This window comes from Phascolarctos cinereus, unplaced genomic scaffold, assembly GCF_003287225.1.
Source record: "Phascolarctos cinereus isolate Bilbo 61053 unplaced genomic scaffold, phaCin_HiC Scaffold_2;HRSCAF=192, whole genome shotgun sequence".
Classification (NCBI taxonomy): domain Eukaryota; kingdom Metazoa; phylum Chordata; class Mammalia; order Diprotodontia; family Phascolarctidae; genus Phascolarctos; species Phascolarctos cinereus.
Window position 1 is genome coordinate 203,223,590 of NW_027555625.1, and position 19,998 is coordinate 203,243,587.

Genomic DNA, 19,998 nt, shown 5'->3' on the forward strand with positions numbered 1-19,998 from the left:
TTTTATTTTTGCATTGCCTTCAATTCCCAGCATGGTATAATGGACAGACTGCTGTCAGGAAGATTAGCCCCTGAAAGGTAGTAGCTATGTGACCCTGGGGAAATCACTTAACCTCTCAGTATTCCAGGCAATTCTCGACAACTATCATTTTCAGAGAATATATTGACCTTATTGGCAGAGGGAGTGTTCTCATTGGATATTCCCGTATCATTGAAACCACAGCTCATACACTGCAACTCATACAGCTAGTATAGTGCAGTTATTTGGGCAGTTGATAAGAGTGCTGGACCTAGAAACAGGAACACCTGAGCTCAAATCCAGTCTCAGACATGTAACTAGCTCTGTGACCCTGGGCAAATCAATTAATTTCTGTTTGTTTCAGTTTCCTTATCTATAAAGTGGGTTGAGGATAAAAATATTTGATAGCACTTTGCAAACCTTAAAGCACTATATAAATGGTCCCTCTCACCACACATCTCAGAAAGCCATCCCTTATAAAAAAAGGGGGAAAAAATAGTCAAGCAGAGCTAAGTAAGTGCAATAATTATATGTAGTGTTCTACATTCAGTCATCTGCTCCTGGAAAGAGAGAGGAATACATTCTTATGTATAATTACCTACTAACAATGATGCACAGGATTAGATTTATCAGAGTACTATCTAAATCTTTTACTTAAGTCTGTACTTGGCCCCAAACGGATAACCAGGTTTAAAAGGTCTGCATATTTTAGAATAGTTCAAAAAATACAATATACAATATTATATTCAATATGAGAATGACCTAGCCCATCACTAAAAATACTCAATATGAAGTCACTGAGAAGATCCATAAAGAAAAATATCTAAGGGGCAACTAGGTGGCGCAGCACATAGAGCACCGGCCCTGGATTCAGGAGGACCTGAGTTCAAATTCGGCCTCAGACACTTGACACTTACTGGCTGTGTGACTCTGGGCAAGTCACTTAACCCCACTGCCCAGATGGGAAAAAAAAAGAAAGAAAGAAAGAAAGAAAAGAAATGAAAAAAGAAAAACATCTAGACTTTTCAAATTTAGCACTCAGATAATAAACTTGTATTCTATTTTTATCATTCTGGAATATAAAGGAAAGTAGCTATATAGGGTTCTAAATGCTGATTTTAACAAGTTTTGAAAATACATGTGTATTTTCTTTCTTCTGAAGACATTAAGCTTTAAAATACAAATTTGTAAGGAAAGTAAAGAAATCATATGTCAAAAGATTAGGTGTGATTAAGGCACAGCTACACAAAAGGCAAAACTTTTTAAATTAAAAATTTTTAACTATCTACTAACAGCTACTTCTAGTATTATCCACTAGAAGATATCTTTTCTCAAACACATTCACAGACACCACTGTGCATCTATTTCTTGCAAAGAAAATGAAATCTTGTCCAGGCTTGTGATAAAAATGAATCGTTTTCCCATTCTGAATGACTTGTTATTCCAACTTTACTCTGACTATAGTTTTGCCAGAAATATGTATTCTTTAACTCAGAAAACTGCGTGCCATTTCAAAGGGACCAAGTGACACACTTTATTTTGTTACTTCCACAGCTAAAATAACTAAAATACACACAAACAAAAGGGGATTTGGTACATGAATCCTAACACTTAGGTGCTAAGGTTTTTTTGTTTTGTTCCGAGTCTGTGGTAGATGTTTTTCTTTGTTTGCTTGCTTATTAGGTAAAAAATGCTAACACATACCCAACAGGAACGACATTACTTAATTAAGATTAATGATGTATTTCAAAACCTGTTCTACTCAGGTGGCATAATGTCACTCCTTGATGATAACTTTTCTTTTTAAACGCCAATGTAATGAAAAGCAAGTATTTCCTCAAAAATAAAAACCTTAAAATATTCACTAAGTTCTATTAAAAGTAATAGAATTAGGGAGGATTCTGGGAAGATGGTGGAATAGGCCAGAAAATTCCAAGATCTCAAGATTTTCCTCCACAAAAGAGATAAAACAGTACCTAAATGACTTTGATAAACTTGGCTCTTATCAGCAATGCAAGGATCTAAGACAACGCCAAAAGACTCATGATGGAAAATGCTCTCCACATCCAGAAAAAGAACCCTGGAGTCTGAACGCAGATGGAAGCATACTAACTTCGCTCCTTTTCTTTTGTTATTGTGTTTCATTTCCTCTTTTTCATGGTTTCTCCCAATCATATTTTAATCTGATTCAGCCCATACCGAAGAGTGTTGTGGACTACATTTTTGACATCTGCTGTAGGAGGATAATCCAATGCTAACTTGTCCCATTATTGAATCCTAATTGATTGGTACCTCAGGAATAAAATGAAATTTAGCTTCAGTAGAACCACAAGAACAATTTACAGTGACCATAATGACATAAAGTAACACAATATAATGATAATATAACAAATAATGTGAATGAAAACAACATTAAAAGACTTCTCTGATCAATTCAATAACCAATAGTAACTTCATAGGACTTAATGGTGAAGCATGCTTCCCACCTATCAACAAAGAGGTGGTGAACAATGGATATAGAAGTCACATTTATATTTTGAGACACAGCTAGTATGTTCATTTGTTTTCACTGACTGTTGGGTCAGTGAAGTCTGGGAGAGCAGTCATTGGGAAGCTGGCAGTGTATGTTAAAAAGAAAAGAACATGAATGAAACATCTTAAGAAGAAATAAAAATATTAGCAGTAGCTATTAAATGTGATTTCAAAAAAAGTCAGATTGACTTCCAAAGCCAGGTAGGAAAGTCATTTCTGATGATCTGCACCACTACTCTTTTCTAATAATAGAGATAACAGATGTGACTATAATCTATACAGGAGAGCAAATAATTTCAGCTGAGAATTATATCTATTTGCTGCCCACATCAGAACATCAAGGAAGTATCAGAACATCAGGAAGTATTTAAAACTTAAAAAAGAAAAAGTGAAATAAAATAAAGGAAAAAAACATTTATGACCATAACATTTTTTTTTACCTAGATTGTCAAGATCTTTCCTGGTGACGAATTTATAATCATCATAAACTGTGCTTTCTGGATTCTCTTCTAATTCTTCAGTCAAGTTGTCTAAGAATGAACACCATCTAGGAGCAGGACCCAAAACCTGTGAGTATACATTACAATAAAGTTAGACAATGGCAGTTACCCTGACACTTAATAGAATCACCTATTTCAGTCAATGTGACAAAAATTTACTAAGTGCCTAAATATGAGGCCCAGGTTTAAGCACTTGGCATACAAAGATAACAATTGGCACATTTCCCTACCTTTACAGAACTTGCTACCCAGCAAGGGGGGAATAAGACATTTTTACAAATACCTATAAAAAGGAATACAATGAAGAAACAGAAAAGATTAAAAAAAAGTCATGAGATTTTTGGAGGGGGTAATCACTTGAATCTGAAAGGTTAAACAAAAGCAATGTAGTACAATATAAAAATTGGTAGAATGAAAGACAGAATGTTAAGGTTCAAATATTGGCTCTGACACCTCCTGCTTGTGTGAAGGTGGGCAAGTCAAGTTACCTCCATCTGTAAAAAGAGAGGACTAGACTAGATGACCTCAGAGGTCCCTTCCAGCTCTAGACTGGTGACCCTGTGGTACTTCATGGAAGAGGCAGCACCCAAGCTGCATCATGAAATATAAGAAAGATCTCAGCAATCGAAGACAGATGAACCTGATGGTTGTGAGGAAGTGCATGAACAAATGCTCTGAGGTAGGAGAACGTTGGATGAGAGCAAGGGCCATTTGGTAATCCAGGTGAGCTGAAACAGAACTCCAGCTGATTGGAGCCAGTATGTGGAAGGCCTTGATTACCAACATAAGGAATTTTTATATATGAGAAATAAGAAGCCACTAAAAGCATTTGAGTGAAGAATTAATATGATCAGGACTATGCTTTGGGAAATTTACTCTAGCAGCCATTTCAAGGATGACTGGAAAGGGGAAAGACTAGAAGTTCATCAGTTACTAGGCTATTGCAATGATCCAGGTAATAAAAGAACTTGAACTAAGGCAATGGCAATGGGAAAGGAACAGAGGGGGCAAATGAAAGAAACTAAGCAGCTAACATCAACAGGATTCAGAATCAACACAGAAAGGTCTTTATTTTCATTATCCATTTGCCTTATTTTGTCTTCTATGATGCATCTCACCATTAGCAGTGCCACTGAGGTATGAATTTCAGCCTGTAGAACTGGGGCTAAATCAAGCCTATATCATTATTGTTCTTATTATTATTACTATTACTATCTATGGTAACTTCAAATGTAATTCTGATGCTCAGAGACTCCTTTTCTATGCAAAAGAAATTTTTATATTAAGTATGGTTTACTACAACCTTTGTTGCATGCTGAGTTACTAGTTTTCTTTACAAAGCTACTTGTAGTTTTGTTTATTTACTCGTCAGTCAACAAGCATTTAGTAAGCACCTACTATGTGCTAGGCCCTGAGCGTACAAAGAAAGGTAAAAAAAAGTCACCACTCTTAAGGTACTTACAGTCTGACAGGAAACAACACATAAACAATTACATACAAAGACAAGATACATGGGAGGATAAAGTGGAGAGAGTCTTGGAGAAAAGACACTAAAATTAAGGAGGGTTAGGAAAGGCTTCTTGCAAAGGTGGGCCTTTAGCTGAGATATGAAAGAAACCAGAGAAGCCAGGAGGCAGACATGAGGAGACAGAGCTCAGGCATAGGAAGAGCCAGTGAAAACACTTCAAAGTCTAGAGATGGACTGTCATGTGCATGCCAAAAATGAAAAAAGATCTTTTCTTCTCATCTTTGCAAAAGGTTTTGCCCCTCTTTCTTTGCTCTAAGACAACATTCTGTCAAGTATATTCTCAACCTATTCATTAGTATATAAATTGAGCAAAATGTCAATCCCAAATTAACCACTGCCTGTATATCAACCTTAGGTTAAGCATAGGAACCAGTCTATCAAATCCATCATGGGTGTGCCCCAAACAACAGGCCCCCATGTCTGAGGCTACTGAGTAGGTCGAGTCAATAAAGTCTGAGCAAATAAAGTACTGAATATGATGAGTAAACGATGAATAAATAAAGGACTGTCCACTACCTAGACTCCCATGCTTCAGCCAATGCACATTCAGAAAAGGCCATCCACTAATTCAGGAACACATACCAGCTGGCCTATCTGCACTCACCAATCTTCAAGAATACTTGAAAAATGAGAAACTTCACTGATAAAGACAGAAGTGAAAAGACGGGCTTTTCTACTACATATCAGCAACAAGAGCAGCCCAGCCTCAGACAGACCTGCCACAGAAGACAGAATACCAGGATATAGACATTCTGCACTGCTATGGGGAAAGCTGGCATAAAACTGGAAGAAAAGCTGTAAGCCTAGAGCAGAGTGTTCTTCATCTGGAGGTACCCAGAAGAGTAGAAAGCAGCATTCATACTCTATTAAGTCCTCACTATTCATTCAAGCTGCAATTCATTTCTGCAACAAATGCAGCTAGGAGTGCTGGGCCTGGAGTCAGGAAGACTCATCTTCCTGAGTTCAAATCTGGCCTCAGACATTTACCAGCTACGAGACCCTGGGTAAGTCACTTAACCTACTTTGCCTCAGTTTCTCATGCGCAAAATGAGCTGGGGAAGGAAATGGCAAATGACTCCAATATCTTTGGGGTCACAAAGAATCAAACACGACTAAAACAACTGAATGACAAAAATTACAATAAATCTCATTGGAATATAAATAAATTATGTGCTGGGTTTTGCTTTCACCATTTAGTGGTACAAAGGTATCAATTGTCACATTACTATTCACTTATACAGAATTAACTGCTAAATGTCAGGGAATGGGCAGGAGAAGTTGATTGCTTCTTCAACTTTTGGAATCAGTCCCACAAACACAGACCAAGGGTACAAAAAGAGTCAAAGATGACACAGGAGAGTTGGAACCTGAAAGACAACTAAAGTCCTTTGTAGTTCCCTAAATGAAGAAAAAAATCCTTGATTTAGATCAAGAGCACTTTGGAAAATGAGAATGGTTCATATATAACAAAAGCAAAGCATGAGAAGGCAGTAAGAACAATCTGCATTTAATTATATTTTATGCAAATACTATCCCAATCCCCACAGCAATCCCATGAGACTGAGTGCAAAAATTGTTCTCATTCTACAATTCTAGAATTATAACTGTAGATCCAGAATGGGCCTCCTAGTCCATCTACCTCAACCCCTTCATTCTGTAGGTGAAGAAACTGGGGCCAACAGAACTTAAGTGATTTGCCTAAAGGCATTCAGGCAATGTCAGAATTGGGATTTGAACTCAGGATCAACGAGAGACAAATAGGTGGCCTCCTATTTTATTTAAAACAACAACAAAATTAGATGACTTGCTGTTTGGACTATCCAGAAAAACATTACCACGTGAGATGTATTAAAATCTGGACTGTTAACTCCGATGTTTCTTAAAGATTTGAAGGAATGATGAAGTTAGTTTCTAGAATTAAAAAAATTAATATAAACTCCCATACCTGTTGAAAACTACTCATTATAAACATTTTAAGATAATGATGTAATAAAACAACTTGTTCTTTTAACGTTTTTAAACTTATTAACAGGACAAGTCTTCCACTAAAGTCCTACCTTATCATGGCGAGGAGGTGAAACGAGATTTTCTCAAAGATTATGTCAAAGAGTACAAGGTCTGTCAGGTCCAACTAAGCTAAAAGGGCTTTCATTACACACCTGATTATGACATCCAATGTCTAAGATTAAGGACCTGTTTCTGGATAGATAAGGAAAAGCTTAACACCAGAAGGGGTTGGCCATAAATGGATGATTTTTTTTTCCCCAGTGACAGTAGCTCATAAAGAACTTCTACTAAGGTGTAGAGAGCTCATAACTATAACAGTGGAAGGGTTACCCTATACCGATAAAAAATTAAATAAGGTACATGATAGGTAATCATGCTATATCTAATAACTCTCAGAAAATTCCACATTTAAAATAATACATTAGCAATATATAACAATATCAACAAAACATTTCAAAAGCACATGGAAGAAAAAATTCATAAGGGGACATAAACAGGGCAATTTTGATATTAGCATTTAAAATTTTTAACTTCAACTTTTAGAAAACTTTGCAATGGAAATTCATGGTTTCATATATAAATCCTTTTTTTGTTGTTGTTCTTTATATACTGAAACAGTCATTTTGGTTGACGATTATGAAGTTCAAAAGAACAAAGAAAATTTAAATTTAAAAAAGTTAATAGTTGGAATCACCTTCAAAGATTCCAGTAAAACCACCACTTGACACAGAAGCATGTCACTGATGCACTATTATACCTCCTCCTCCCAAAAAGCGTCAATAAAGAACCTAGGCTCATTGTTTTTTTCTGCTGGGTAATATTCACAATGAACCAAAATACTTAGGTCTTTCACTAAACAATGAACATGTTTGTCTCTCCTGTATTTTGATACAAATCCTTTCCATCATGCAATCAAATCACTGAGGGAGAACACGCAGCCCACTAGCTGTACTAGTTAAATGGGAAAAGGTCACTACAGAGATCCTTCCTTCAGCGTGAAGCTTTCGGCAGGAGACAGGATAATGGACTTCAAAAAAATAGAACTTTTTATGATTAGTTTCCTTTCTAGTTTTGGTACTAATCATTTAAATGAGGAAAAACAAAAAATTACATTGGAAAGAGTAAATCTGTTATTCTTTAAAAGGTTCACTGTAGGTGGAGAGAGGGGGGAAGAAATACAGCAATCATAACAAAAGAACAAACAAAAGAAAATTCAAAAACCACAGCATTTTCACGTGGATAAGATATAATTTGGCTATATTACCAACTTGGTATGGCAGAAATTTCTTTTTCACGAGAGACAATTGAGGAAAATTCTCAACCATCATTATCTTCAGGGAATTAAACACCATCCAATAAAGAAATTACATTTCTGTAAGAATGGCCTCAAAGAAGAGATGTGAGAAGATACTTCACTCTTCTGCAGAGTTAGGAAGTCCCTGGGTATGGAACACTGTTTTCAGATTTTTTTAAATATATTTTTCAATTTTGCTGATTGTTCTTCCTTTTAAAAAAAGGCACTACAACTACTGTGGAAATATGTTTAATATGATTGTACATGTATAGCCTATATCAGATTGCTTACCATCTTTGGGAAAGGGTAAGGCACTGAGGAAGGGAGAAAAAAAATTGGAACTCAAAATCTTATAAAAGTGAATGTTGAAAATTATCTTTACATGTAATTGAAGAAACAAAATACTATTAAGTAGGGGGAAAAAAGAAAAATCGCATTATATGGAATAGGAAAAGGGGAGGGAAAAGGACACAGGGTTAAATTCAGGCAACATAAAAACAAAATATACCAATAACTTAAAAAAAAAGAAATAACATTTTTGTATATTAATTTATGGAACAGAGTGCTTAATACAAAATGAGAAACAGAATAGTGTCTAAATTCCTTTTCTATAAAATGCAGTACAGTTGACAACATTTAAGACATTGGAACTTCTGAAAAGGTGGCAAGTTTATAAGTTTTCAAAGAAAATGGAATTGAAATTCATTTAATCACACTGAGGTCAAGTCTTCAACTTCAAATTCAGTATTCTGTTTAATCACTCACTGAAAGCAGCATAATGGAAAGTAAAATAGGGTTTTGAGTCAAAAGATCCAGAATGAAAATCTAGCTCAATCACTTAGTATCTATTATGACTGTGGGCAAGGAAGGCCATCTCTAGAGGTGCTCTACTGAGTTCTCAAAGAGTTAGACACAGTCCCTGCCCTCCCTGCATACAGCTTACAATTTGGTCAGGTAAAGAAATCAAACTAACTGGTAAAAACAGTATCAAGTTGCTATTGGGAAGCATCACTGTGGGTTACTGGGGTCTGGAAAAATTTTTTAAAGGATAAGGAATGAGCTAAGAGATAGGTAGTCCTTGGAGAGCAGAATAAAGTAGGGGATGGGTAGGTATTCCAGAGTTAGGGAACAACACGAACAAAGAAAGAGAGAAAGGAAAACATATGACACAGTGGGAAAGCATGAAAAATTACCCAATTACAAAAAAAAAGATACACATGCTGCTTCTGATTGATTCTAATACATTACTATAAATATGCATCTTATAGACTGGTACCCTGACAGTCACTAACTTTATACATTTATAAACAAACCCAAATCGTCCATTCCCTACCATTGCAACATAGAGAGTATTAGTTTGTTGAATGTTTTTTGAACGATCTAGACAGGTATTTTGAATAAAAGCAACCTCTTTTTTTCTTAAATAAACATACCAGAGCCTTGTCCTAACACTGCAGATTAGAACTGTGTTTAAGTTATCTTTCTTGGAACTTTTCCAAAGGAGATTAGGGAGGACAGGAAGGCTATTTATTGAAGGACTTCATTATAAAGAAGCTTTCCCCCACACAGATGCAACAAGAATCCTGAAGGCAACATTAAAGTTATGCTCTAGTATATTTACTGACTTCTATTTGAAGACTAGAACACTACAATATCATCTTCAACATCTTTTAGATATTCAACTTCATAAAATCAATAATATTCTTAAACAGTACCATAATACTTCATTTTAGGGGATTAACCAAGCATTTTAATAGAACTTTTTTTTTAATGAAATAGTTAATGGAATTGTTTTCAATTACTTCCCCAGAGACAGGCTTCATGGCTGCAATAAATAATCTCTCAAATCAAATTTCTGGTTGTTAAATTTTATAGCATGAAATGTTTCCATCAAAAACAAAATGACATTTAGGGGGCTGGTTTCATTTATCACCTTTTTCCATTTCCCTTTTACAGAGAAAAATATCAAAGTAATCTTAAGGAAGCTGGAATTAAAGATTAGATCCACATAAGTTATTTCCTCAAATATGTACAATTAAAATGTTTCAAAGAGGCCAAGAGAAGTGGTTTAATCAATAAGAGACTTGGCACACTTTGCCAATCTCTATTCTACTTGTAAAGCTTGTAGTACTAATTAATACATTAAAAAAAGCCACTGATATCTGACCAGCATAAATATATAACTTTCAACTAACCCTCTCAAGATAGTTAAAGCATTTCAGTTTTTGGTTCATCAAAACAAATACAACTGTAAGCATAGTGGCTTTTCTGCATCTAGTGTCAACATTTCTAAGTTTTTAATGCCTGCCAATAGCATGATTTTGTTGAAGATTTTATTCTGAAGTTATAATCAGTGAGTGCTCTGGTGCTTTTCTTTTACTGAATAGATCTCAATTTGGGGGGGTATGTAAATCAGCAAAGGAACTTTGACTCAAATTTCTGCCCTTAATGGTCCAATCACTGAATCAACATTTTGTCCATTTTAAATAATTAAAAAGTAATTACTTAAATTACTCAAAAGATACATTGTATCACCCTTTTAATGGTAATACAACCACTACCACCAATTGTCACATTAGGTCCATCCAGACTTAAAACAATCTACACCTATCAACAGGCAGTATGGTAAGGTTTTAATCTCAAATGTAGCCAAGTACCATAAAGCTCTTGAATTAATCTACCCAAGCAGAATAACTAATTTAAAGGTACATGTAAATACATGCTACAAGTGCCTGATAAGGATCTGCCTCCAAGATCAGAATCTGTCTCACATTTTTACAAGTCAAAATTCACACGAATCTTCCAATGGAGAAAATGGCCTGAAGGCACTGAAGTGGTTAAGAGTAGCAAAACTGCAATACAAATATTATTATTCACTAATAATACATTGTTAACAAAGAAACAAAATAAAAATATACAAAAATTCCAAAGAAATATTTACTATCATTTTCCCATTATTTATTACACTATTCCATGACACTATATGAGGCAGCTAGGTGGCACTGTACTTTAAATCAGAAGGACTCAATTTCCAATTCTGACTCATGACATTTAATAGCTGTGTGACCACAGACAAATCACATAACCTCTCTCAGCCTCAGTTTTCTTCATCTATAAAATGAAAGGTTTGGAATCAACAGCCTGTAAGGTCCTATCTAACTCTAAATCTATGATCCCATGACACAGGAATTTCATGACTTTGCCTATTGTTAATATAGATAAAAGAGTTGTCAAATAATACCAAATATGAAAAATATGAAAAAATAACCTTAGGTTACCTAGGTCTTTTTAAACAAATCAAATCAAATTTTTACTAACAAAGACTTGTCAAATTCATCATTGATTTTAAAGTTAGTTTTTCTAATCTAAAATGCTTGACAAAATAAATGAACCTTATGGTATACATGGAAAAAACTGAGCAAACATTAAGTTTTAAGAGCTGCAAATTAGTATAAACAGAAATATCCTTCAGTGAACTAAACTCATTTTTCTGAAAAATCACAACAAATAGGTCAATCATTTATGACTTTAAATATACTGGACTAATCATTCACAATGGTCAAACAAAAGTGATGAAAGGTGCTTTACTAAATTGAGATGTGATTTTGGACAGACAGCCTACTGAAACAGTCCATTCAATTCAACAAACAGTCTACTAAGCAAAAAGTCACTGTGTCAGGTTCTAAGGATATAAAGACAAAAAAAAATAGCTTTAGTACTCAAACAATTTATAGTCAATGGGGGGGGTTATAATATAATACATAAAAAGCAAAATAAATACATGGTAATTTGGGGAGAACATTTAAGAACATTAGTTTCTGTGTTATACAAAACACACACACACACACACACACATACACACACACACACAGAATATCAGTAGAAAGAGCGAGAGAACAAGGGGTGGAGGAGAAGAGACAGGTAACCAGGTGGTACAATGGATAGAGCTCTAGACCTTGAGTCCAAAAGACCCGAGTTAAAATGTGGCCTCAGATAATTATTAGCCATGTGACTCTGGGCAAATCATTTCACCTCTATCTCAGTTTCCTCATCTATAAAATAAGGATAATAATAGCAACTACTTCCCAAGACTGTTGTGAGAATAAAAGGAGATATTTTTAAGTGCTCTGTATAACTTAAAGCACCATATAAATGCTGGCTATTATTATATTGACTCAAAAGTTAATAGGAGGAAAAGAGAAAGCTAAATTATGTGCTTTTATATAGAAGAATCAAAATTGCAAATGATCCAAAGGGCAAAGGAAAGGCAAATGATTCATTTAACAAGGCCAGTGCCTATTACCAAAGATAAACCTGCACATTATTTGTATAAAAAATATGTATGGTCTGTTATATAGCAAAAGCAAGGGATCACAACAATAGAATGCAAATCCCTTGAGGCCCAGACCTAGATTTCATTCTTGTCTTCAAGTCCCCAGCAACTAGGACATAATAGATGCTTAATAAATGTTCCCTGAATTGAACTGCTAAACAATCCAAATGCTGCCTTAGTATCTATAATACACTTTTTAAAACCAAGGCAGATCTCTAGCAGGCTGGGCAACATCTCTAAGAACCCATCTCACTCTTCTAAAGTCACACATTACCACAGCCTCCATGGAACCATCTTTCCCTCCTCAAATTTTCCTAGATTTATGGTTCTCTCCTTTGCCCCTTTTACTATGCATATGTTCTGTATTCTCCCAGTATAATGAAAGCTCCATCAAGGCAAGAATTATGTCATTTTCGTCTTTTCATTCCCAGCACAGTTCCTCGACTGTAGCAGACACAGAATAAATGTTTGCTAAACTGACCATAATTTATATAAAGGTTCCCCAACATTGTGCTCTGTAATCACAAGGTGCTAAGCTGCTGTTTGTTGACTAATTAATGAATAAGGACAGATCACCTAATCTTTAATTATCTCTACAAAATATTAAGAATCCATGATGTGTCATTGCCCAATAGATAACTGATCAAAGGATATGAATGAACAGTTCTCAAAAGAACTGCAAAGTACTGAACCACACAAAAGAATGTTTCAAGTGGCACCTAGGTGGCTCAGTGGACTCAGAGACATAACACTTACTAGCTGTGTGACTCTAGGCAAGTCACTTAACCCCACTGCCTAACCAAAAAAACCAAAAAACAAAACAGAAAGAATGTTTCAGATCACCACTAATAAGAGAAATGCAAATCAAAACAACCCTAAGATATTACTTCATACCCTGTACAGTGACAAAGACAAGAAATGGCAACAGTCAATCTTAAGGGGGGGCTTCTAGAATGATAGGCACAATAATACATTTTGGCAGAACTGTGAAATGGAACCACCATTCTGGAAAGCAATTTGGAATTATACACATAAAGTGACTAAACTGTCCATATTCTTTGAAGATCTATACCCCAAGGAGGCCATCAATAAGAAATCTACATATATATACTTATTGCAGCACTTTTCATAATAATGAAGAATTGTAAACAAAGTAGATGTCCATCAACTGGGGAATGGCTACACAAACTGTGGTACGTGAAAGTAATGGAGTATTACAGTGCTACAAGAAACGATGGATGATGAACACAGAAGCATGGAAGGATCCATATGAAATGATGTACAAGAAAGTAAACAGAGCCAAGAAAACAACATGCACAGCAATTACAACAATATAAATGGAAAGAACAATGATACACCAAAATTCAAAAGTGAATGTAACAGAATTATAAAGACCAAGCAGGAACTGAATGAAGAGACATGAGAAGCCTTCTCTAACCCACGCTTCCATGAAGGTGGGAGATCCACAGGTGTAACACACTGCACATTTTTAGACTTTTCAATGTATTGATCAGTTGTGCTGATTTACTTTTTCTCTCTAAAAAACATTATTTCTGGGGCAGCTAGGTGGCACAATGGATAGAGCACCGGCCCTGAACTTGGGAGGACCTGAGTTCAAATCTGGCCTCAAACCAAACATCTGACACTTACTAGCTGTGTGACCCTGGGCAAGTCACTTAACCCCAATTGCCTTAAAAAAATTTTTTTTAATTATTTCTCACATGGGATGGCTCTTTGGGAGGGAGAGGGAGGTATATTTGGGATAACTATGATGATAAAATATCATTAGTCATCAATAAAGACTTACTTATAAAAAAGCTATAATGAATAGAAATTAGAAAACATATTAGTAACATTAACCCAGAAGTATGGTACAAGAGGTGCTGGGTTTGGATCCTGGCCCTGTTCCTTACTACCTTTATGACCCTGGGCAAGCCATTTAAGCTCATTAGGCCTCAGTTTCCTTATCAATAAAATGAGGGGCTAGACTAGGCGACATCTGAACGCCCTTTCAGCTCTAGGTCCGTAACACTTTCATATTAACTACGCATTTTACAGCATACTGGGTTGGAGGAGATGGTAAATATTGACATTATTGTTCTTATGCTGCTAAAACACAGAAACATATGAATTGGCCAACATTGTAATTCTACAATACCTTCATTAAACAGATAAGGACTACAACGGGAAGGAGCAGACTGTTGATAACATCTGTTACGAAAGTACTGGTAACCTGACTGCAAGGCACCGTCATGGAACAACTATGTACGTACTCATGTCACTCACATATCACTTATTCTCAGGACATTCTCAATGTAATTATAAAGATAGCTCAGGCACAGAGCTAGAATGCAAGGGACCTTAGAGACTATAGTACAACTAAAAACTCTGCTCCAAAGTCACACAAGTAGTAAATGGCAGATGAATGATTCGATCCTAAGTCTTCTGACTCCAAATTCAACGTTCCTTTCACCATGCTGTCTCTCTCAACTGACCACTGGCAACCTTTTTTCTATTTTTTTTTCTTCAATTGTATAGCCCATACCCCTTAGGTTTGAGACTCTCCTTTTACCCTTAAACAGAAAAATTCTTTGCACTGCCTTTCACAATTTTTGGAAAGAACTTCAGAGGATATGAAAAGAATTCCAACTTTTTGCTCACTACTACCTTAATAATGATTTAAAAAGTCTTGCATAAATGTTCAAATTTTAACAGGTGCTGCTTAACAATATAGTAAAGCAGAATCCAAAAGAAAAAAAAACTGGGTGAGCCTGAGGGAGTGGTCATGTATTTAAGCATGTAATTTCATTTTCAACATAATTAGTTGTCTAATTGCATATCCAAGTTTACATGCACTTGCATGAGTAATTATGATTCATTTAAAGGTATTCAGCTTGCAATGCTTTGTCCTCTATTTCCTGAATTCAGATTAGCAAAGAACTAATTTGATTTTAAAATTATTTTCTAAGATTTCCTTCAAATATGTTTATATTTTAGTATTAGGAAAAAATACAGTGACCATAATTTTAGACTGATTTCATATACTAGAAAAGTGCTGGAATTAATATCAGAGGACTGGAGGTTAAATCTCAGCACTGACATTTATTTACCTATGTAACTAGGGTCAAGCCACTTATTCTCTGAACATTTCAATTTAACATTTGTAAAATGAGAATAATAAATAATAATTATTTGCATTATCTATCTAACAGGGTTGTCAAGAGTAAATCACTTTGCAAATCATAATATGTTATGAAAGGTTGGTAATTATGTCTTTAATAGAAGAAAATTTTGATGTGAAATGGAAAGGGAAGTGAATTTTTTTAATGATGAAATTATTAATACTGCATTTTGGCATTAAACAATCAGACATTTATCAAGGACTTATTATGCACAAAGGAAAGTACTGAGAGAAACATAAGACATAGTCCCTACTTTGAAGAGCTTAAAAATCTAGCTGAAGAGACCACACATACACAAAGAGATAAATAACACCAGGTTGCATTTAAGTAGGAGTCAAACTGTAGAATTATGTCAGGCTAGGAAGCTGGAATATTAGTTGGTAAACAATAGGGAACCAGGTTTATGACATACTGAAAGATATATCTTCAGGTTAATGAAATTGTAGCATTTAAGGTAGACAGGAATAGGAAGATGATAAAATAGTAAGGTAAGTATTACAATTATCTAAGAAAGAAATGATGAGAACCTAAACTAGATGGCAGCAGTAGGAATGAGAAGAGTTAGGTAAAAGAAACATCATGAAGATTTGCTGACAGATAATATGTAGGATAAAAGAATGGACAAATAGGACCCTCAAGAGCCAAAGTGACTGAGAAAAATAAAGGCAATATCAACAGAAATAAGTCTGTATATACAGCCAATTTCAAGAAAAGTATAATGACCTGTATTACCATAGACAAGTCAATTTGCCTTTCAGGGCCTCAGTTTCCCCACTTCTAAAATAAGAATTGGAATAAAAAAAAGGTGTCTTCCCTCTCTAAATCTATGATACTTTAAATACAGGGTAATGGTGGGTAAGAGATTCAGGCTAGTTATCAGGAAAGAGATCAAGGATAAAGATATAGAGAGTCTTTTACATTGAGTTGAAACAATGAAGATTGGATGGGCTCTATAAAGTAGGTACCACAGAAAAGAGTAAAAGACTGAGGATTAAACAGATCAGATGACACTATCAGACACAGTGAAGAGCTGGTTAGTTTTGCTTAAGTGCTATTTGTCTTATGTGTGAATCCTTCTCCTTAGAGAGGAAAGAATCAAATATAGGACATGCTGGATCATTTAATCTACCAGAACTCAATAGGTTGTGCCAACTGAGCTACTAGAATAAAGTGATATTTTAGTGCCACTGGAAAAAACACTCCTCACCTGATAGAGGAAATTTTTATTCTGAATTCTATAGTGTAATGCTAGACTGTCAGGGACTTGAGAATCAAAATTCTGGAGCCAAGAAAGGGTGAGATCTGGCTCTCACCAACCCTTCTGAGTTCTAACCAACTAAAGTGAGCTCACAGACATACCTAATATCTCAAGGCAAACTTCAATGATCTCTTTTTTTAAGTTCTGTAGCATGCACTAACTTGGTATTTCAGTGGCACCCAACATATGTTACCTTCTACTACAATTCATTTTTCAAGGTTATCCCATTCCTACTTTTTTCCTGATCTGAAATCTTCAGACTATCTTTTAGCAGACTTTGTCTAAAAGATTCACACCTACTGATAAACCATCCTACATCCTTATTTCTCCAACAGAAAGAATATACAAATCTTCCTGCCCTGTTTCTTTTATCACTTAGAGCACATTTAAGAGGTACTGGAATATCCAGGAAGTCTACTGGAGAGTGCTGTAACTTGTTTCCTGAAAACCCAACTCCTATATCCACTGTGGATTTATTAACTTTAAAAAATGTTTTGGCAGAAGCAATCTTCCTCCCAAGGTGAGGACGTAATAATAACACTGAATTCCCAATATACTTTTCCTGTTAACCCAAGAAAGCATGGAAAGAGGTATTCTACCAACTAAACTACTATAATTTAATCCAGCAAAAATGTTAAATAATAAAGATATGACAGTCTCTCATAATAAAAATTATTTTAAGTATTACCCTAAGACCTCCAATTAAATGTACTATCCTTATTCCTATATATTCTAGTTTGTGGAAAAATAAAGCTTCAAACTTTAAGCCTGTATTTTACAGATGAAATAAATAGTTTAATTAAAAATTATCAGCAAGTAACAAGATAGGCATGTAAAAAAAATTATTATTTGTACTAGTAAATGTATTCATTCTCTATCAGCTTTCAGAGAATTAGATACATATACCAATGAGATACTTAACATTTGAAAGTAATGAGGAAAGGATACTGAATCAGGAATCCTGAGCTGTCATCCTGGTGCTGCCACAACCACAACCACGACCTATCTGATTTTGGTCACATCACTTCCCCTTCCTGGGCCTCAAATTTTTCTTATGAATATGAGGGAACTGGATTTGATGATTTTTTTTTTTGGTTTCTTCCAGACCCAAAATTCTGTGACTCAAGAATTACAGCTTATCATACGTTCCATTTACATGAAGACAAAAGACAAATCTGATTTATTAAATTAAAATCACATTTGCTTGGAAAGGGGAAATATAAAATTCTTTCAAATTTTGGCAGGTACTACTTAATAATAAACTGTTACCACAAAGGAATATTGGGAGTAACAAACGCATGCATGTAAAAGCATTTTTTAGACTCTAATATGTAAGGCATCAATAACCCTGAATATGATCACGATGTGCTTCAAAGTCCTTTGTATTTTGTTTTGTTTTTGCTTTTGCTAGGCAATCAGAGTTAAGTGACTTGCCTAAGGTCACACAGCTAGTAGATGTCAAGTGTCTGCAGCCACATCTGAACTCAGGTCCTCCTGATTCCAAGGCTCTATCCATTGTACCACCTAGCTGCCCCTGGAAGTCCTTTTTAAAAAAAAAAATTTAAACTAGCCTATAAATCATTTCTTACTTATCATATATTTGAAAAAATATAATGGAATTCCAAAAACTCTCATAGTTTATAATAACTTTCCAGTCAATGTTCAAGTTCCTTACTTTCTGCCCTTCTTACTCCCCTCAACTTCCTAAATGCATTAAAGCTCTAAAGCTTGAGGAATGTATGAATATACACATGCACACAGATACCCTTGGGTGCTAAAGGCACTGAGCCAATTTGTATCAGATGAGAATATGTTTATCTTTTTGATCACACACCTGGTCATGTGCACTCCCCAAGCTCTTGTTTTGAAGTTTTACTCCTGCCAAGAGTTATACAGATGGTTTTAGAGTATTATCCCTGGTTACCACATCAGCAGCTTCCTGGTTCTGGTCTACTTCCGCGCAGGCAATAATCTCTCTAAATAGTTTTTCAGGATCTATTTGTCCTGCTGTTCTTTACCCTGAAGTCTATATACAAAATCAAGAGCATCTTAGCATTTAAAAATCCCTGGGAATAGAATCTTGGTAGAAATTTGCTGAGAATGAAAAAATTAAAGGACTTATAAATGCATGTTTTTTCCTCACAGTTCCACGCCTTAGCTGTACCAGTCTAGGAGTGTCAGAAAATATTCTGCCAGCAATTAATTACTAGTTACTAAGTACCTACAGAGTGCTAAGTACGGAACAAGGAAATTGAAAAGGAATACATTTCAAATTAAATTAATTTTCCCCAAAAATAAAGCAAACTGGGCAAACTTTAAGACAACAAGTGATTTTAATATGTTCACAGTATTAGATAGAAATTTTGTTGGCAACTAGATTAAAAGGAATATGACTCATAGAGGCTTTAAAAAAAAGATAGATTTCACCCTATCATAGTCAGTTAAGTATTCATTCAGTACAGATCAGTTTTACTGGAATTGGTCATTGAAGTTTCTATCACTTCTTATACTATTTTATTTGGGAAACAAATGGCCAATCACTCTCATTTTGTTCCAAAGTGAAAAACAAAAGAATACTACTACATTGACACACAAAGTTATAAGTTGATTCAAGAGAACTAAATTTTAATATTTAAATGAGTTAATTCCAGGACGGAAAGCATTTAATTGTCCTTCGGATTCACTATTGTACTATATTTCTTATGGAAATAAAACTGCAAACATGAGCTATGAGAGTTAATCTGAATTAAACCCAAATCTTACTTGCCAACGTATAATGCTGCATGTCATTCTGCACTGTTAATTTTTATTTACATATGTAGATGGCCCTCAGATTTCTAATAAATTATTATAATCCATAACTATGTAATGAAAGTTTAATAATAAATTTTGAGACAAAGTCTTGGGGACAGAAAATGTTGGAACAAGAAATCAAGTAGAAGGCTAGGTGGCGCAGTGGATAGAACAGCAGCCCTGAAGTCAGTAGGACCTGAGTTCAAATCTGACCTCAGACCAAACACTTGACACTTACTAGCTGTGTGACCCTGGGCAAGTCACTTAACTCCAACTGCCTAAAAAAGAAAAAAGAAGAAAAGAAATCAAGTAGGATTTTCATATACAAAGCAGTGTACTGACAACTCATGACCTAATTAGTAGATGCTAATTCAGTACCTATAACCACTTGCTCAACTCACATTTCAAAACCAGAGGACACAAATTTTTAACATTTTCTTTGCAGCTCTCAAAATTCAACAAGTATTTTTTTTTAATATTTTGAGTACCATATGACAACCATCATACATAAAGCTTTGGGACAGATTATATATGCAAAATATCTATATAAAGT

At 35.0% G+C, this 19,998-nt stretch overlaps 1 protein-coding gene across 1 annotated transcript in view; it reads right to left on the reverse strand.

The window, feature by feature from the left end:
* The window catches only part of NOL10 (nucleolar protein 10), a 110,021-nt gene that overhangs the window by 29,245 nt on the left and 60,778 nt on the right, over positions 1-19,998 (reverse strand). The window contains exon 14 of the mRNA XM_020992678.2: positions 2,991-3,117. Within this exon, the coding sequence (XP_020848337.1) occupies positions 2,991-3,117 (127 nt within the window). The remainder of the gene's footprint in view (positions 1-2,990; positions 3,118-19,998) is intronic.